A 21,184-nucleotide genomic window follows, 5' to 3' on the forward strand; every position below is an offset into this window, starting at 1 on the left:
AAAAAGGTTAAATACGTGAAGCCAATCGGAGTTCCGGTGAAAGGAAATCTTATAGAAGAATTGTGCCAGATGTTCTAGAAAGGACTACTGCGGTAGAAGTCAAGTGGGTCGCTTGTCGTGTACAAGGAAGAGTAAATTGCAAAGGTTTTGTAATTCTTCTTGTATTCCTTATTTTTCTCATAGTGGATTGATTTCCTGGGTTTGGCTGCCCCGGAGAGGTTTTACATTTAGAGAGTTCTCTAAATGGTTTCCTCTTCGTAACCAAATATCTGTGTTCTTGATTTTCATTACATATCTGTATTTGGTTGACTATTGATTGTTAGGTCAAATCTTATTCCGCTTAATATTTGTGAATCACCTAGACAATTGAATAGGTGTCGTTTGGAGTCGTTTTAGATTTTTCAATTGGTATCAAAGCGGGTTCACTCTATGAAGGAATTATTTCCTGAGTGTGATCCGAGACTCCATATCAAATGTCTTATACTGTTGCTCCTAATTTCCTTCCCGTCTTTGACGGAACTAATTATACGCTTTGGAAAATACGTATGAGAGCATACTTTAAATCCATTAGCGTTTGGCATATTATTGAATCTGGATGGACTCGTCCAGACAAAGCAATAGCTGAATGGACAACGGAGGAAAAGAATAATGCTACTGCTAATGACAAAGCTATAAATGCTATTTACATATCTGTTTCAACTGAGGAATTTTCTAGAATTTCTAGATGTGAAATAGTTAAGGAAGCCTGGGAAACTTTAGAAATCACACATGAAGGAACTAAGGTTGTTAGAACTTCAAAAATTCAAATGTTGGTTTCTCAGTTCGAGGAGATTAGAATGCAGGAAGATGAAACTTTTGATGAATTTTATTCAAAGCTTAGTGCCATTAGAAACTCTACCATTAATTTGGGAAAGAAAATGGATGATGCTAAAGTGGTGAAAAAAATCTTAAGATCTTTGTCTGAGAGGTTTATTCCCCAAATAGCTGCTATACAACAGAGCAAGGATTTAGATACTATGAGAGTAGAAGAACTTGTAGGTTTCCTTCAGACCTTTAAGCTAATTCTTCCTAAACACAAGAACACCAAGAATATTGCTCTTAAGGCAAAAAATGTTAAGGTTGACTCTTGTGGTTTATCTAATGAGGATTCTGGAAATGAGGAAGAAATTGCTATGTTTGCTAAGAAGTTTAGGAAATTCTTTAAAGCCAAGAAGGAAAATTTTAGAAATAGCAATTCACAATTTTCTGAGAAATCTAGAAATGAGAATGTTGAGAAAGGAAAGTCACCTAGAGGTATCAAGTGTCACGAATGTGGAGGACATGGGCACATTCGTGTTGACTGTGCTAACTTGAGAAAGTCAAATGGCAAGGCATTTAATGTGACTCAAAGTGATGAGTCAGACAAGGACGACGCTGAACAGGGAGTTAATTACTTAGCATTTGGAGTTAGTTATAAGAGTGAGCATGAGAATAGTGAGTGTAATTCTCAAGACAAACAAGGTGTGTCCAATAATGATTCGGAAGAAGAAGATGATTTGCAAAATGCTTATAATAATCTCTTTGTGGAATACACTAAACTGAAAAAGCTGAATAAGCAGCAATTGAAGAAACTCAATGAGGTTAATCTTGAAAATGATCAACTTTCTGTCACCTTAACTGATTCTCTTGCTACTCATAATACTCTGATGTCTGAAAATCAAATGCTAATTGCCAAAGTGAAATCCTTAGAGAATGAACTGAATGAATCAAAGAATCATTTAACAAAATTCTCTAGTGAAAAGCTAAATCAAATGCTACATAATTAGAAACATTCGTTTGATAGAACTGGATTGGGTTTTGATAAATCTGCTATTTTATCTACTAATGTTGCTTCTTCTTCAAAGATGATTTTTGTGAAACTAGTGAACAAAGAAGCTAGCTTGGCTGAAAAGAAGGTAATTTCTCCTCAAATTTCCAAAGGTGGAAAAGGTAAGGGAACTCTAACTGATTCCTATATGTCTAGTTCTAAGTCGAAAAGTATGCACATGTTAAGGAACCAACCTTCTCAAAGGTTTATTCCTACGTGTCATAACTGTGGTAAGTTTGGACATATTCATCCTAAGTGTTTTCAGCTTAACAGTCATGAGCCTAAAAGAGAATATTTCCATTCTAGAAATAGTTATGAGAAATTATTCAACATGATGAGAGATGTAGTAACACGGTTGGATGTCTTGGATAAGAGTCACACAGTTGTCCCTGATGTGAAGAAAGTTTGGGTCAAGAAGATTAATACCATTCACCCATTGAGGGGGAGTGGTAATGAACTCACCTAGATTAGGTGGGCACTTGACATGCCTAGAAATTAAGCATATTGATAATTTTTCGTTGCTGTTCTAGGGCATTTTGGTTATTTTTTTTTCTTTTCTTTGGTTCTGTTATTTTTGTGATATTTTTTTTTCTTTTCTCTCTTTCTTGTTTGGTGGTCAGTTTCTCATGTATTGTTCCGAAATGCATATTGTACATATGAGTGGGGTCAACAATTCTGCGATTTACATCTAATGATTCATATGTTTTATGATCTGCCTTGTTTTTCTGAATACTGTTGAGGAAGTAAGAGTCAGTTTTTCTCATGTTCGAAGTTGTGCACTCTTTGCCCCCATTAAGTTTGTATTTTTGATATGTGTTTGGAAATTCGGATCAAACATTTTTTTTGGAAGATAGGTAATGTCCTTTCTATTCACTTGACCAACTCGTTAGTTGAACTTAGCTCCTAAAAATTCCGACATTTTCTTCAATAAATAATTAAAAAAAAAAAAAAGAGAGAAAAAAGAGGTGTGCATAAAATATGCTCAAATGACTTATGCTTGCTTCTATATGTCCCTATAGAAAGAATCAGTGATCAAATCATTGCGGAAATAGATGGTTACTAAAGGACATGATGAAAAGCGAATGATTAGTCTCTGGGAAAGTGTATCGGATGAGGGACTCTAGGTTCTAACATTATAAGGTTTGACTGTGGCTTGAATCAGACTGGTTGTCTTTCATTTACTAAATGTTTGTCTAGATTTACTTTCCACTATGAAATCTTATTTAATGGGAGTTTTCACACACTACACCTTCGCATGAGTTTTCTGAGTTATTGCTTCCTTGGCTGAATTCACAGAAAAATAATGCATCATGCATATGGTACATTTATAGTGTGTGTGTAGTATGTTGATCACTCCGGATTGTTACGATATTCATAAGAACGAGCATGAGGTGTTGGACATCAATACAAGTTTTTATTTATGGTCAAATTTTTTTTTTGTTTGTGGTTTCTGTTTAAGGGGGAGAAATTTTTTTTATGATCTTGCATTTCACTCATTATGCATTCATAACTCATTTCACTCATTATGAACAGATTTGGTTTGGTCATTGTTTATTCTTGTTCCACATATGCTTTGATGAATTTTGTGAGTGTTTCAGGAACCATGAAGACCTTTTGTCATTTTGTGACAAAAAGGGGGAGTTGATTTTGATGTGTCATTTTCATTTATTTTTGTCCCCGAATGGCCAAAAGGGGGAGTTTGTTAGGTTATGTTTTGGCTCATTCGGTTTGCGTGTAAAGTTGGTGAAAATGAAGCATCTTAACATGTCCAGAAAACAGATTCTAGAAGGCAGGTCTGGACCCCCAGAAGCCAGGTCTGGACCCAATTTCCAGAGAATACCTGTTGAAGGGCATGTCCGGACCGCCAGAAGCCGGGTCCGGACACAAAAACCAGCAAGCCTGTTTTGATGGGCAGGTCCGGACCTGATTTCCAGAAGCTGCTTTTTACAAAGCAGGTCCGGACCTCCAGAAGCTGGGTCCGAACCTGATTTCTAGAAACTGGATTTTGAAGGAGTGATCCGGACCGCCAGAAGCTGGGTCCAAACCTCATTTCCAGAAAGCGTTATTTTTCTGAGATGTCCGGACACAAGATTTGGAGGTCCGGACATCACTAGGTTACGCATATGTTACCCTAGCCATGTCCGGACCCCAGATTAGCCATGTCCGGACACGGCAGCTTTGTTATGTTTTATTTTCTATTTAAGTAAACTAATTTGCCATTTATTTGTACGTATTTTTTGGAGAGCAAAATTAGAGAGCCTAGAGAGAGAGATTTTGTTCTAGGTTTGTTTGAGAAAAGGTTAAATACATGAAACCAATCGGAGTTCCGGTGAAAGGAAATCTTATAGAAGAATTGTGCCAGATGTTCTGGAAAGGGCTACTGCGGTAGAAGTCAAGTGGGTCGCTTGTCGTGTACAAGGAAGAGTAAATTTCAAAGGTTTTGTAATTCTTCTTGTATTCCTTATTCTTCTCATAGTGGATTGATTTCCTGGGTTTGGCTGCCTCGGAGAGGTTTTACATTTAGAGAGTTCTCTAAATGGTTTCCTCTTCGTAACCAAATATCTGTGTTCTTGATTTTCATTACATATCTGTATTTGGTTGACTATTGATTGTTAGGTCAGATCTTATTCCGCTTAATATTTGTGAATCACCTAGACAATTGAATAGGTGTCGTTTGGAGTCGTTTTAGATTTTTCACAGACGAAGACGCCTTCAGGTCTAACCCTTCTGCTTCCCCGTCGGCGAGGACTCATCAGAGACCAACGACCCAGACTTGGCTTCGAGAGACCCCAACATCTATCGCAGTTCACCCACAAATCGACACCGGCCCCGGCCTTCACGACTCCTCAGGGAAAATTTCAACTGGTATAATCTGAATTCTACCAAACAATTTCAAATTTCAACAATTCGCAAGTCGCGATTTTGATGGACAGATTTTAGCTGAGAAATTGTCGAAACTCAACAATTCGCAACAAAGCATTGAATGTATCCTGCAACGAAATCCCCATACTTATATCTGATTCATGGCATGTTGTGTGGCATTCGGTTATAGATTCACCATATACATGGAGTTCATATGTGGTTCCAAAATTATTTGAGGAAGGGTGACCTATTTCTTTGTGGCAGAGTTAGCATTTGAACATATATAACTATTTTCTCTCATGTTTTCAATCTACTTTATTGTACCAGCCAGAATTACTTGTCTCCCTGATATTTTGGTTGTGACATCAGAGTTGCATCTATGGTTTCCCTAATTGCTGTTTCACCACCGCCGAGGATGCCGCTCACGCCTATGACCGCACCGCCATGGTGAAACGGGAACGAGAGGCTATATTTTCGGAAGGGGTGGGGGGTGAAACGGGAGCCGGTATTTTCGCAAGGGGTGAGTGCTTCAGTCGTTCATGAGAAGCCACGGAGATGGAGAGTGGGTTGGAGGAAAAGAGAAGCTAGGGGAAAACAGACGCTGCGCAATCCGGTTTTGGGAGAAATATAAGCAAGGGTAAAAGTGTAAAGACATATAAGGAAAAAGACAAACACAGTGTTTAGGCTAGGGTCAAGGCTGTTGCCAAATACCACCTAAGCTAACTAAACACCCATGTCATGTTGCCCCTCCTAAAAGATTGGAGGAGGGAATCTCCATGTCAGGCAACAACTTCTTGACGGGAGTCTCTCAAATATTAAAAGGACTTTGGCCTATATAAGAAGCTTAAGTAAACCTTTCAAGTATTCAATTCGACTCTTAGCAAAACTCTACCAAATTGCATTTTCAATGTTCTTTTGTTAACTTGAGCCTCAAAGTGGCATAATTAGATTCCACCGGTGACCCTTCTAACCTTTTTCTTTATTGCCGAGCTCCTCCCTAAAAAGTAGTCTTGAAGTCACTAGAGGTTTTTCTACCACCATTAAGTATTATTAAATCAGGTTGTTATCGTGCATAAGAATGATAAGTAATATGGAATCGAAAAGAAAGAGATTAAGAGAGAGTCGAGACACAGATTTACGTGGTTCGACAATATACCTATGTCCACAGAAGAAAGTGCGGCTATATATATATATATGAAAAATCATAAACCTTAATTGTACGAACGTATTTTAAAAATCTCCAAAATACCCCGTATATCCGCTCTCGTCTATTTGACCTTCCACTGGTGTTCTAATTAATATGAGCTACTAGTTCCAACATATCGAATATTTGATTACCTCTTATGAAAATTCAGTAAGATAAGTCACAACCTTTTATAATGTTTAAAAGAGCACCTGCAAAACATATTCTAAAAGCCATCCACTTCATCAAAAGAACAATCTTGCATCTCAACAAGTATAAATCTCAAAGTCAAACTTTGTACCCCACTTTCTAACGTACGAGAAGAGCTTTAGCCACAAGAAAATGGTGGTGGCCAACGCGGCCGCCCATGAGTTGAAAGATCACGTGCCATACCCATTGGACAAACTTCATCATCTGGTCTAGAAAAAAGCAAACAAAAAGCTGCGCACCTCTTTTTCTTCATGCTTTTGGTGCATCAACTCCATATGTTTTCAATGTCAATGGTTGCACGATCTGTCTCCTGCTAACACTGAACACTAAGAAACTGCTTTCAGCTTTTTAATGTAATGCTAAAAAGCCCGAGGGAAAAAAAAAAAATATATATATATATATATATATATATATATATATATGAACATATATATATATATATATATGAACTAATTCTTTTTCTTTTCTTTTGGGTGGAGAAGAGGGATTTTGTGGTGTTGCTGCTATTTCTAGTGGATCCTACTATTCTGAAAACCTTAGTGCCTTATCATTAGTATAAAAAGGGTTGAGCTATAATGGGGTCTAGTCTCGAATTGATCATTGAATGTCTAAGTTGTGTTTATTTAATTTTATTTCAAATATGAGCCACACTTGAATTTATCACTAAGTTAGATAATTCTTTCAAGTTTGACAAATTTATTTTTCTAGCGAATTCGAGCTTGTTTATGAGCTACTTAATTAACTTATTTATTCCTTATATATATAATGTAAACATCAAGATTTTTTTTTTCATAAATTCATACTAATTATTAGTTAATTAAACAAATTAACTTGAATCTTAAATAATTCAAACTTGAGTTTATATATATGCTTTATAGTATTTATATATAAATTTATTATGCACACACACATATATCTATATCAATACTCACAATAACAATAATTCAAGCTATATATATATATATATATATATATATATATATATATATATATATATATATATATATTACATTTGGAAGATAATTCCTCTTTACTTAAGATGTTCTAATTACCAAATTAAAATAATACTACAAAAAGTCAATAAAAATAAAGTTATACAAGTCAAGTCAAGCCAAGTTTATATATAACTCATTTAGTAATCAAGCCTAATTTTATATTAATGATTGGCTCAATTTTTTTAAACAAATCGAATTCGAGTCGAGTTTATACGAGTAAATTGTGGAACGAACTTGTATTAGGAAAATTTCACTAAAAGAATCATGTATTAGGGTATGAGAATAATCTAGGGCAAATGGAGATTGTTATTTGTATTTTTTTGCTGATGAGGGTATATATATATATATATATATATATATAGCCTTCCTCCCCGTATATGCAAACCATCCATCGATCTTTTCAAGAAAGACATCATTTCCTCCATGTATTTACAGTGAGGTTGCAGTGGAGTTATGGCACGCAGTAGAAGAGTAAATAGTTTAAATAAAGAAAGCAGTTGATTTTGAAAGCACGATCACGTAGGGTCGTTTGCTATTTATGACATTTGTTTTACTCACTCCCGAAAGCATTAACTTAAATATTCCAGGGTGCCATGATTCAAAAGGGTTGAAATTTTGGATTCCAAACTGGCAACATTTTGTTAGTGGCCAAACGAAACATGACAAATTACATGTACCCCCTTGTGATTTCAACTGCCATGGATCCTGTACGGGCATTATAATTAACAGTAATATTACATTGGATATACCTTCACTTACTCTAAATTTTTTTGTTTTTTTTTTTTTACTAAGGGTACGTTTGAAATTACGATTTTAATAAGTTGTTAATTAGCCGTTTTCCGTACGAGCCAAACGGGGTTTAAAATAAATATGGTCGAGGTATCTATATACTGCTCATTATTTTGGCCTATTATGTGGCCTGAGTTTAGAATTTGTATACCTTATGTTTCTTTTCTTGCTTGTAAATTGGAAACAGTATTGAAGATAGTATCCTTATATATATAATCAGCTTCTCTACATGGTGATTACTCTACCTTTCTTAAATCCTTTTCTTTATATGCAAAATTACCAAAATGCACCTCTTGCATGAGTCAGAAATACAAAACCTAGAGAGAAAGAGAGAAATGCCACTTCAGCAAACCCATTCACACATATGTATGGGTTTGCTGAAGTGGCATTTTTTATTTTTTCTTTTTGTTTCCTTGAGTTTCTTTAGGTTGCATCATCTATCTACATATTAACTGCTGTTTTGTATTACTCATAAACTTTTGCAAAGGATGCCAAAGTTAGCCTTTCTTCCATCTTTAGACAGCATAAAACAATTAGGGAATAGGCAACATGTGCATATTAATTGCCATTGTCTTTTGTTTTTCAAACACATCAGCTTAGGTTGTTGGCATGCATGGGGGGATGCTTGTTGGGAGCAAGTGAAATAGAAATAGTGCATAAGCATGATTTATAATGTTTTGGAAAATGTGATAATGCTTCTTCTGCGTTATCAACAATTTATACAAAGATACCCAATATATATACTTAATTTTACTATAAATGGGTTCTGAATTCTATCAATAATCTTCGAAAAGTATCATCTTAATCTTAAGTAAATAAATGTTGTTGAGGATCTGGTTATCTTGGATTGACAATTGTCACCTAAAGAGTTGTCTTTATTATAAGATAGTGGAAATGGGCTTTTGAAATTTAGCTCGGACTTAAGAGGTCTTATAGAACTGTTCTAGTAGCATATATTCAAAACTCATGAAAAATACCAAAGAATCTATATTGTGGCTAAGATGGCTCATATAGTTTTTGATTTTTGTTTCCATTGTGTTTTTGCTCATGGGAGTTAGCAGTTTGAGTATCTTTAGGGGGTTAACATTTTTTGTTTTAGTGGAGTGAATTTGTCATGTGATATGGACAAATCATTGGAGGTAATGGCTAGCTCAATTATTACGATCGTCCTTATAAGGACATAGACATAATTGCCTTGCCCTAAATGAATTCAAAAGTTGGTTATCTCACATATATATTACTACTAGATACCAAAGATTTTGTAAATGCCTTAAAAGTCATTTGATGATTTGCTGAGTGAAATCTAATGTCACCTTGTGAGTTTGACTGAAAATAATGGTAGAGTAGCTAACTTTGTGGTGATTTATTGAGATATAAAGGCATTGTATGAATGAAAGTAGAATCTCTTGATTTATTATAGTAGGCACGTCAATTTTTTTTTTTAAGTCACTACATGTGTTGCATATATAGAGAAATAGTCCTAAAACACTACTTGAGCTTTTTGGTTTTAGTGTTTGTAGTTAACCATATTATGTGATTTATTTCTCCTAGATGATGATGTTGTGTTTTTATGCACATGATAGTGATGTGTTCTATAATCATTGTGGCATGACTATGAACATCCTGGAGAGCACACGCATACTCACAGGCTTAAGTTAGCTCACTCACATGAGCAACCGCCTCTTGCACTTAGCTAGAGAGCAAAGATGAGACATTGTCCCTTAATGCTGATGTAGCACATAGACTTAATTTACACAAATATATGTTGTCTTAGTTAGAGCTAAGATGAGGTCTATCTTTTTGTTAAGACCGTGTATGGATAGCCCACAATCCATTAGTCTATGATTAGTCACATGTGATACCTTAATTTGGCACCTGAGGTGGTGAGTAAATGGAGGACTCGGGTTAGGTGCTTGGGTTACCGCCTAGACTAAGATCTGCATAGTGTACTAAGTTTAGACATGCGCTCTTTTGAAGAAAAAAAACCCTCCACAATAACATGTAGTTTATACTACATATTCTTGTTCGACCAACAGTGAAAGTGAGTAAATGGATCTCTACTTTCTTACCGCTTGAGTCCCGTAGGTCATTGTTAATGACCTAATTTATGCCCTTTATGACTTTTGAATATGTCACAAGGTTGAAGTTTTAGTGTTTGCTACTTTATCATGCTACCTATGACCATGTATAATTAAAGGAGCATTCCTAGGAAAGCAACAAGATTAAAGTTGATTGGCATGAGGACGAATGAGAGACTATTTGGTACCATATTCGTATTGTATTTGTACTCATTGCCGTCAAGTTGTGTTGCTTCTTGGATGTTGCGACCTAACTCTCGATACATCATGTGTTGTAGAGGTTAAACATTGCTCTAAGATATCATACTCAAAAGGGATTATATATGCTTAGTCTAATGTAACCAGATGACTTGAAACATAATGAGACACTTAAAGGAATGTTGCTATGCTGATCCTTACAAGATCTGGCATAGTGTTCCCAACATTTTCTACAAGTATGTTCAGTTATCCCACAATTTCTCTTTTTTAGACCGTGGGTATAGCGTGCATCGCTCTAGTATCGTGCTTCACCGAATCACCACCAAGAGAAGGAAAGGCCAAAAGAAGCAAAAGCTAAGGCACATAAAACAACAAGAGAGATACCGAATCTATGTTATATACATTGTTTTTCAAACAACATTAGAAAGGGGATTAGACAAAATAGGTTTCTATCGAGCCTTAAAAGTCCATAAAAATTGTCATCATAATTTCTTTTCCATCATGATAAATGTCCTAGTCATTGTTGAGGGCCAATAAATTAAGCCCTCAAGGCCAGTACATGTCCAATCCAGTTAGCTGGACTGAACCAAGAGGCAGTGTCCGCCCTCTATTTCTTATCTAATGTGAAACGAACAACGGATTTACGTTTCCCAACCCCATATAAAACGCCCTGTAGCGGACAATCGACAACGACCCGCCCACGCATCTTTCACATTACACAACAACTTCTGTTTCTGTTTCTGTTTAAAGACATCATTAAAACTTCAAACTGGTGATCTAAAATCCTAAATCCCAATTAAGATTCTAAGAGGCAGGCATGCAGGTGGGTGATCTGATAAAAGATAATATTATATAATAACTTTCTAATAAATGATATAAAAAAGTTTGGTCAGAGTATCCTGTTCCATCCAAAGATGCTTTTGTATGGTTGATTGTATTAACCAAATCCCATTTACCCAAAACAAGCCTATAAAAGCAAAAGCAGAAGACACCGAGAAGAGTCCCAGAATTGCCAGTTCCACCAAGTTTTGTTGAAAACCACAAAGTGATGTAAATGACACAACAATGGAAGTAATAAATATAGAGGGATCAGCTGCCCATGATGTGATGCAGAGAGTTGGGATGATGAACATTGAACATTGAACACAACAATTCATTGCTTCTTCAGCTTTCAGTGTACGAACAACTTAACCCTTTTATATTACTATCAACTACCAGGGAAAGAAAGCGCCATACAGATTCTCTCGTATAGCCCAACATGTAATTGTATATAAAAAAAGAAAAAAAGAAAAATAGGCAATATAATTGAGTTACCCAAATAAAAGAAGATTAAAAAAAAAAATAGTAATTAATTAATCACAAAACATACGGGGAGTGTGAATCAGCGAGTCCCAACCTGCTCTGTTTCCAGAAATTCATATCTGCGTAGAGCTTCTCTGCAGTTCTTGCTGGTTCTGATTTACACCTTGTGAGTATGAGAGGCTGTACAGAGTCTACTGCTTCCCCTGCTTTCAATTGTTTGAGATTTTCGGATTTGAGGAATCGTTCTGTAATTGGACGACCTTCAAATTCTTTCAAAAAATCCAACTTTCCCTCCGTCTCAGGACCTATTCTCGATTCTTGATCCAAAGTCGGTTTCTCAGTCTCTGCGTGCTCCTCTCTGTTTTCCTGCTCTGCTCTCTGTGTTTCTTCCGCCATGAGCGGTGAACCCCAGAATCTACTGGCTAAAGATGAAGATCTGTAAGGAGCAGATCTACACCTAGTCAACAACAAAGCGTTCTTTGGTGGTGAAGAAGAATTACACACAAACACCTTCGCTGCTTCTTTCTCATCTTCTTCGTCCGCTTGCTCTGACAATTCACTATTATTCCCAAATTTCTGCTCCTCCACCTTCGGTGAATCTTCTCGAATTTTGGCTTTTCGTCGAAACCCCACCTTGAAAAACAACACGCACTTGCGCCAAGCGGGTCGGCACGACTTGGACTTGATCTTCCGGGCGATATGGTGGCAGAACAGGGCATTCCGGAGCCACTTGCACCAGCCTTTTGTCGGGGCTCCGGCCCGACGGGGCCGACCGGGTCCGGCTGTAGCCGCTTGTTTGGAGGAGCGCTTTACGCGCACTTGGCCCATGCATGTGACTTTCGGAGAAGAGGGTTCTTGTGTTTCAATGGCGGCGTTCTTTTTCCTAACAAACATCGGGCTTGTACGTGACCTGCCTCTGCTTCTGCTCCCCACATTGCTCCTCAGAAACCTCATCAATGGCGGCGGGAACTTGTCGGTCCGACCCGGACTCGATATGGGTTTTGTGGATAGCTTCATTCTCACCCACCCTTCTCTCTCTCTCACCCTTTCTCTGATATTGAAAAAAGTTACCTCCTTCTCTCACTCTCTCTCCCTCTCTGTCTCTCTGTATCACAACTGCTATGAGAGTTTTTCTTTTTGGAAGAGAGAAAGATATGGGTGTCGTATCCTATGTTACTCCCCTCCCCAGCCCTTTATTTCATCTTCGCACGGATGGGTTGATTCAAAGTTAAATTATTTTTCCAAGCTTGTAGTTGTAGGGTTCAGTTTGGCAGTCTCTTCTCGGAGTCAGTTTTCTTTCTTTTTTTAATATTATTTTCTTAAGGACTTTTTTGTACACTATTATATAATATTTATATCAAGTCTTCAGATGCATGTGTACAGTAAATTTTGAAGCAATGATAACCGTTAGATGTTAGTTGAGTTTGGTTTCTTTGTCGGTTTTATATTATGATGGTAGGAGGAGTAATTATCTTGGTAATTGGACAAGTTACAGTCTAATGAGGCTTTGCTTGTCCGTTCCCCTTCTTTTTCTTGTCCACTCAAGTCACTCAAGAATCTATGATTGTAGATTTGCTTTTAATCAAGTAATATTTATTTCTCTGTTTAAACTAAATGATTTTTTTTAGTTTGCATAGAAAAAACAAGTTATATGATTTAATTTGCTCCCACTTTCTTCTCAACCCACATTAATAGCTTCTAATAATGGTTTCAAAACTGTTTAATTATAACATTTTCAGCAACGATGGCAATTTTAGTTATTCAAAATATGTCTATTAAATAATGGAGAAAGAGAGGGAGAGAGAAATGATTAAAATAATTATAATTAGAATAATTACTCTCTTAGAGACAAAAAAAGAAAAACAAAAAGGTTGATAATAGTCTTACTATTTATCATAAAACATTAAAGAACTTGATATTTTTGTTCTGATATTATATTAAATTATCACATATATTAACTATAAGCTTCATCAAATAGTTTATTAGATTCCCGTCCGCTTGATTTATTGTTTATTTCGATAATATTAAAAAGAATATTATTTTCTCACTTGTCATCATTAATTTCTCATTTTCTTCTAATATTTGTGCTTAATGGGTTCACATCATCTATAGAGATGGTATTTCAACAGTATTTTTTTTTTTCTGTGTTTTATATTTCTACCCTAATGTTATGTGTAGGCATTAAAAACCACAGTTGCCGTAACTGCCAAGTAAAAGCCGGTGGGGAATATGGGGGGCCTAGCCATAGCTCACCCTTACGTCTTTCTTTCAAGTACCAGCACAGATTCAAAGTGTCGAGCTGCTTCTTTTTCCCCTAAACAAACCCTACCCGACCACATTTGTGAGTGGCTTTCAAAGTACTCAGTACTCACATGTTGGAGCAGGTTTTTACAGACGGTATACACATTTGTCCGAACCCTTCATCGGTGACTTCTTCTCACAATTGATTGCAGGGACAGACAAAGGCAATTACAAAAATATCTTCAATTACAAAAACAATTAGTTAAAGTACTGTTCATGAAAAAATATCGCATGATTCTTGTACTTTAACTTTGTGGAACATAAGATGATTGGACTTTAGATGTAGTATTCTTAAAGATTAATGAGAATAGCCACATTTGTTTTACCAATCCAAAAGAATAGTTAAATGTATCATTGTAATAGCTAAGAATTATTATCCCTGACAATAACAGCACCGGCAATAGATACCCAATAACCTATTTTTTGTTGTTCTCAATTACTTCTTTAAGCATTTGAAATGTTACAATTGCATTGAATAGAGAAGAAAATTATAGTTTTGTTACTTAAATTTATCGTAAAAAAAAAAAAAAAAAAAAAAAAAAAAAAAAAGCTACTTGTTTGCATGGAACCGACTTAAAAACATTTCTTTCGAACTGAATTTTTTCCAATTAAATATATTAAAATACATGTAATTCTCACATCTATTTACATTTTTTTTAATGCATTTTTGGAAAACATCACTTTAATCTGAAATAATTTTTCTAAGGAAAGTTAAGGAAATAGTTTGATAATAATAATAATAATAATAATAATAATAATAGACCTTATAACTTGTGTCAGGGGGTAGGGTTCAGTGTTTATTTATTAAAAAAAAAAAAAAAAAAAAAAAAAAAAAAAAAGAGTTTCATAGGGTGGGAATCTTCACAGTCCTCCTAAACCCTACCATGTCTACACCTTTCTATATATGTATCTCTCTGAGCAACCCCCACCGCACTAAATATTACCACTTTCCACTACTATCCTCGGTGATTGAAACCACCTTCTGAGTGCTCGGTGCAATTTAGGAAAATACGTGAATGGAGTACTGAAAAGCAAAACAAGAAAGTCAACTAAGCTTTCTGGCTTCCTTTCTGGCACCCACAAAAGAGCAGGTAGATTAGATAAGTCAATTGGGTGCGAGATACAAGACATAATAAATTAACATTATCATAATATAAAACTGGTAATTACATGTGCAGAATGTAAGAAAAGCAAGTAATACAAGTTTTGATTAAAAAAAAAAAAAATTCACAGCTATTTTTCTAATAAGGAGGTGCTAATATTACCTTCTTACCCACAAAATATATAGCATCATCTTACATAATGGCCGCATGATTCTGAGTCCGTAGGTCTTTTCATCCCAACCAATAAGGTTTCCTCTTGTTCCTCATGTGCTGCAGTTTCATCCTCTAGGGAAAAAAATGCCATGTGTGAAATAGTCAGTAAACAAAAACCACAACTTTTTTTCACATGACGACTGGCTTAAATGGGTGAAGTTTGAAAGTCCTACCCGAAACAGTTGACAGAGAGAAATCGGTTAGGCGTCTAACGCACTCCTTCAATGCTTGGAGCTCAGCTTCCTTGGACTGGAGCTTGGATTGGGCCAAATTCAATTCAGATTCCAGCTCCACAATTTGGTTTTCCTGCTGGTCAATGAGCAAATGGCAAAGTTTCTGATCAAGTTCAGCTGGCACTACTCCATTGAACTTATAAGAGTCCAAACTCTGGCCCTCCGCTTCATGAAACCCCATAGCTGAAGCATCGGTCTGTGCAACATTTCCCAAGTCAAACTGAGAGAACTATCCAGAAAGATGCATAGTTTAGTAGAAAGGCGCAAAAACTGCATCAACATTTCATGAATTACCATGCCCACAGGCACATACCATTCATCTTGTGCAATGTCCAGCATGGAAGTATTCTAACAACCAAAAAGGGGTTTTTTTTTTTTTTTTTTGGTCTTTTAAGAAGTAATTCAATCCAAGGAATGCTATACATACTCCCAAATGTTTACTCTCTAATGTGACTGAAAAATTACAGTTGGGTGCTAAATGTACTTTCATCTGTTATTTCAAAGGATGATTTTTGCTGCCATGTTAGAAAGTAGACACTTGAAAATATATATGTATGGCATTATGTAGTTGAATACATAATAGTGTATCAAAGCCATAAATCCCGGTATCTAGAACTGACACAAAACTCTATATAGAAAAATCAGAAGCATGTACCATGTTGTTAATGTTAGAGGGAGATGAGCGCAATAGTATGACACATCTTTATGTGTTAAAGTAATCTTATAGAACACAAAAATTCTAGAAGAAAAATCTCACCTCACCCAGATTTACCTTCATTTCCTCTTGGTGAGATGCTTCTGTGATGGACCAAGGAAGCTTTTGCAGTTCAGACTCTAGCTCAGCTTCCAGTTGATCTATTTCAAGCACCCTTGGCTCTGGCTCTTCAGTAAGCACACTACTTGTGCATTCACCATCGTCAATAACAGGGAGATCAGAAACTTTGATATCATCAGGGTCTCTGTTTCCTGCACCAAACTTGGTTGATTGAGTTTTCTTGCTGCGATTTTTCTTTGACTTTCCATCGACTTCACTAGCAGAACCCGGACTATGCAGATGCGGCGATGATTTTCTTTTGCAAAGCTCAGTCTTTAATTCCTGGACAACCTTTGCAGTCTCATCCATGGCTGTGTTCAGCTTACTAATCTCAACTTTCCCCGCTGACATCATGTACATGATCCCAACACCAAGCCCCCAACCAAATATGGAGTTTTCTACATAATACAACATGAAGTGATCTTAAAAATTATGTAAAAAGCAGAGCACGCGCAAGTTGCAAACTAGTAAAATGAAAACAGATAAACGTTCACTAACAACGCATAGATTTGAGACAAACAAAAACGTTAACCGCTAGCAATTAATATTGTCATTTCTCTTTTTGGGGGTGGGGTGCCTAGTTTGGCTAGTTATCATATTGGAGTTGGACCCCATAGAGCTTCATTACAGTGACAGGAAACAAAGTTGTTGGATAATTAGCACAAGCAAATCATTTTCTTCCTTTGCGGTCATCAATCATATAAAGGCTTTTCTTTCCCTTTTTAAGTTTTTGCATAATTGACCTACTTTTTCTCATTTTAATATAGAGCAATCTTTTATCACTTTGTGTTCCAAGATGCATGAAACTTTATCTGTAACAACCCAAAAAAAGGTCAATCGCAATGACTCTAAAATGAATAATTGAGTTGTCCAATCTCACCTAGTAAAAAATTAAGGTAAGACTTAATACAACGAGCACCTTTATAATCTATTTACTCAATATAGGCAGTTCACCGTCTCTATTTTCACAATTTTTCCCGCTCAAATCCCACGCATAAAAATTATTGTGAGACTTTGCATTCATGGCCACCTTTATACTCTACTCCTTCAATGCAGGCAATCCACCTATTGCACTAAAATTTCGGGTTGTCACGTTCTTTACCTCAAGCGATCAATTTTTTTCTTTAAAATATTAAAAGGACTCCTTGCAAACCTTAATACCCCATATCACTCAATCATTGAAATTAACAAACTTTTTTTTTCTTTTTTTTTTTTCTGAATACATGATTGCTATGGATGATCGCTTTGCGTGGAATTTCATCAATTTTGTAGTCTTGGCATCAACATTAGAGCATTCAAAATTATCTAATACGCACATTTCAGACACAAATTTGAAGGCTGCAATGATAATAACGTGTACGAACTTAAACAACAGAAGTAATTTTAATCAAATACCCAACACGCACAAGCATAACAATCGGAAGGTTGTAATTTCACACTAACCAAACAGTTCACTAACCTTTAGAGGAAGACAATCCAGGCTTTGCAGCCACATTCTTAGTAGTTGTCCTCCTCTTCAAGCGAACAGCGAAACTCCTCGAACTCTTCCTCGGGACCTCCGTCTCCTCCCTTGCACAACCAGATCTGTCTCCAGCCTTCTTAGCCCCAACCGCTTTCTTCCGCAAGCTCTTTGATCCAGATCGCGACGCACCCTCCGAGCTCGAGAACCTGAAGATCCCATCCTGTCTCCGGCAGTGGCTTCTGTCTCCGTTTCCAAAGTCGTTGCAACCACTCGAGGCCGGGGGAGACCCCAATGTGGAAGCGACCGGGACTTGGGGCTTGGAATGATCAAATGGGTTCTGGGTCTGATCGGAAACAGGATCGGCATTTGTGTTGAAGACGTGCTTGGCCACCAGACCGGTGGATCCGGCTACTGCTGCAGCTAAGAGAACCTGCCACATTGGTTGCGATCAAAGAATCTGCGCTTTTTTTGTTTTTTCGTGTGAGAAAGTGCGAGGCCTGAGAGTTGGAAGACCCCAGAGAAGGTTTGGTTCGGTCACATGTTTCCCGCTTCCCACCGATTTTCCAAATTAGGCGAAGGTAAAATTAAAGTTCACCCCACCAAAATTGATAGTATTTTTCAATTCTAACATTAAAGTTTTAATTTTTGTAATTTATCTTTTAAAATTTTTACAATTTAATTAATTGTATCCAAAACTTCCTATATTATCCTTAATTTTTATTTTTTTATTTTTTATAAAAAAATTAAATAAATAAATAAATAAATTCCAGGTGGCTAACCTCTGGCAATTTTTGCCCTCTCAAATTTTTTTTTTTTCCATAAAAAATAAAAATTATGGGCAATATGAAAATTTTGGGATATTAATGGTCGAATTGAAAAAAATTGGAACTTTGTTGGTGTGGATTGCAAAAATTGAAACTTTGGTATTCGAATTAAAAAATATTGTCAACGTTATGGGGTAAACTATAATTTTCCCTTAGATGAAATAATTGGGCCGGCTCTTGAATTTTATTGGGTTTCAAGGGTACTGGGTCTCCAGTTGGCGTTTTGATGGATCCCAACGGGGATTTCAAGTGGCTAAAAAGTCTAGTTTAAATTTCTAATTAACCCTTCGCATAGTGCAGGAAGGGTTCGGGTATCATTATTTATGATTAAATGATTATCAGATTGTCAGGTAGCAATTTATATTTCAATTAGAGTGTCAATCCAGTCCGGTTTTTCGGTTTTTGGCCAAAACCGGGATTGAAACTGGGGTACCCCGGTTCTTGGATTTGGGAAGCCGGAACCAAGAACCAAGTCCCGGTTCCGGTTTTTACCCGGTCCGATAACCTGTTTTTTAAAAAAATTGTTTTTTTTTTTTTTTGAAACCTCGTGAAAACATTGTTTTCTGAAATGAAACCTCATGAAAAAATCATAAGATTTCATTTACGAACCATTTAATCACCTTAATATCAAATTGACAAATACCCAAAGCTTAAAGGAAAGAGAAATTTACCTTTGAAGAACTGTCAATCCATTGGGCCAGACTCACTGATACAAAACTCACCAAAAAAATATCAAGCACAAAAAGTAAATCTTCAAAAAATGAAGCACACAAAGCAAACTAACCAACAAAAATCCATACCGTATACAAAAAGTGGAGAGGAAGAAGAGAAACGAAGGAAAGATGAGAAGAAGAGGGAGAAGATGAGAAAATGGAAAAAGAAAAAATGAGGAGAGAGAGAGGAGGCTCTCAAAGGATGAAGAGGAAAAAAAAAAAAAAAAAAAAAAAAAAAAGTAAAATAGAAATTATGAGAAGACACAAATAACCCTATTAATTTAACTATGACAAAGAAAGAATAAGGTCTAACCGTAAATCTACACCATCATACAAAACGTAAGTGAAATGAAATACTTAAAAACCCGATCAAACTAATTCAAGTTCATTATTTCCTTACCTTTCTTACCTTTGTGTATTAAAATAACCACAAATCAAATTCATTATTTCCTTACTAATTAAACTAGGTGAGCTTAATACCAAAGGGCAAAATAATAATTTGGCGCCATCAAAGAAAAATCATTGTTACAAAGGCATTGGATCTTTTGTATATATATATATATATATTAAAATAATAATAAAAAATGATTATTATATATAAATGCACCTGGTTCTAGTTTCCCAGTTTTTACTGGGTGCCCAAAACCGGGGTCCCCGGTTTTTGGTTTTTTTGCAACCGGAACCGGAACCGGCTTCCCGGTTTCTCGGTTTCTGGTTTTCCGGTTTCCCTATTCCGGTTCCAGTTCCCTGGTAATTTTTAACACCCCTAATTTCAGTGTTTGGCTATCAGATTAATTTGGGATGGAGGTAGAGTGTAGTATGGCCAAGGTCAATGGCCAATAAATTGTGTTGCTAGGGGCCGATATGCAAAAAAAAAAAAATTAAAAAAAAACCTTATAAATTTTTTTTTTTCTACCTTCAATTTTTTTTTTTTCCTTTTGAGTTGGGGGTGGTCATGGCCTATATGGGTCATCCCCTTCCTCTGTCCTTGGTTGTCATGCAATATTCTACATTTTAGTAGTTAACATGGTAAGTGTTATATGACTGTCACTTCAATTTGTAAAAAACTTATTGTAAAATATAGAACACCTCTAATAAAAGAGTCAAATTTTAAAATCTCACTTACATGCCTATAGACTAATTAGTATAAAACCTCAATTGTTTCTACTATCTTGCAAAAATACATCAAGATTATGAAACTCCAAATAGAAAGAGCAATTTGCTCTAAATTAACAATGTCACTAACACAACCTGGTGTGTCTTCCAACCACACCTCATTAGAGAATTCAACCAAAGCTAGTTTCGCGAGATGGTGGGCTGCTGTGTTCGCTTCTCTCTTCACACGGCTGATCATCCAACTTCTAAGTGAACCAACAACTGCCCTAATATCATCCACCACATGCCCATAAGCCCTCTAGCTAGGTCTCAACTCTTGTACCACCTAAACTACCTGCAAAGAGTCCCCTTCAAGGATTATGTCATAAACACCTAGTTCTCAGCAAAATTCCGCATCCTACAAGGCCGCCATCGCCTCCCCGATTACTGGTACTTGAAAGAGGTGGACTCATTTGCACAAAAATAATTATGATTATGTCATAATTATTGTTTTAAAATAAGGGTTAAATATACTTTACCTCTCAAAATTTGAGCTGATTTTCAATTTGACCTCTAATACTTTAATTTTTACAATGCAACCCATCAAAGTTTTTTTAAAAAAAAACAATTTCAATGTGGCCCGTATGTTAACTGTTTCCGTTTTCTTCAGCGAAAATAATAAAAAATATTAAATTGTCCCTATAATTTTATTTAAAAAATAAAAATAAAAATTGGGGGTGGCTTCTTTGGCCATGGTCACCCCGATCTTGCCAAATTAGGGCTAGCCTAGCCACCTCTAAATGGCCAAGAGCCACCCCCAAATGGCCGGATTGGGGGTGGCATAACTCATGGGGGGTGCTTGACCACCTCATTTTGCCACTTGGGGGTAGCTTGCGTTTGGGGGTGGTTTCAGCCACCCCCATTTAGGCCCTTAGGGGTGGTCGGCCACCCCCCATGAGTCGT

At 36.3% G+C, this 21,184-nt stretch overlaps 2 protein-coding genes across 4 annotated transcripts; both read right to left on the minus strand.

The window, feature by feature from the left end:
• Nucleotides 1-11,338: 11,338 nt before the first annotated feature.
• LOC132192367 (uncharacterized) lies at nucleotides 11,339-12,730 on the minus strand. The gene has a single exon (XM_059607684.2). The coding sequence runs from the start codon at nucleotides 12,478-12,480 to the stop codon at nucleotides 11,518-11,520; it is 963 nt and encodes a 320-aa protein (XP_059463667.2). The 5' UTR covers nucleotides 12,481-12,730; the 3' UTR covers nucleotides 11,339-11,517.
• Nucleotides 12,731-14,945: 2,215 nt separating this feature from the next.
• On the minus strand, nucleotides 14,946-18,129 carry LOC132161789 (POLAR LOCALIZATION DURING ASYMMETRIC DIVISION AND protein). Of its 3 annotated transcripts, none has more exons than XM_088511254.1 (4): nucleotides 17,587-18,129; nucleotides 16,086-16,525; nucleotides 15,254-15,509; nucleotides 14,946-15,152 (listed from the first exon to the last, which is right to left on the minus strand). In XM_088511254.1, the coding sequence occupies exons 1-4, from the start codon at nucleotides 18,026-18,028 to the stop codon at nucleotides 15,055-15,057; spliced, it is 1,236 nt and encodes a 411-aa protein (XP_088367380.1). In that variant the 5' UTR covers nucleotides 18,029-18,129; the 3' UTR covers nucleotides 14,946-15,054. The 3 variants fall into 3 exon arrangements, with proteins under 3 accessions (XP_088367380.1, XP_059427963.2, XP_059427962.2); XM_059571980.2 differs by having other exon boundaries at nucleotides 16,071-16,525; XM_059571979.2 differs by having other exon boundaries at nucleotides 15,254-15,542; nucleotides 16,071-16,525.
• Nucleotides 18,130-21,184: the final 3,055 nt, after the last annotated feature.

This window comes from Corylus avellana, chromosome 10, assembly GCF_965113065.1.
Source record: "Corylus avellana chromosome 10, dhCorAvel1.hap1.2, whole genome shotgun sequence".
NCBI lineage: Eukaryota > Viridiplantae > Streptophyta > Magnoliopsida > Fagales > Betulaceae > Corylus > Corylus avellana.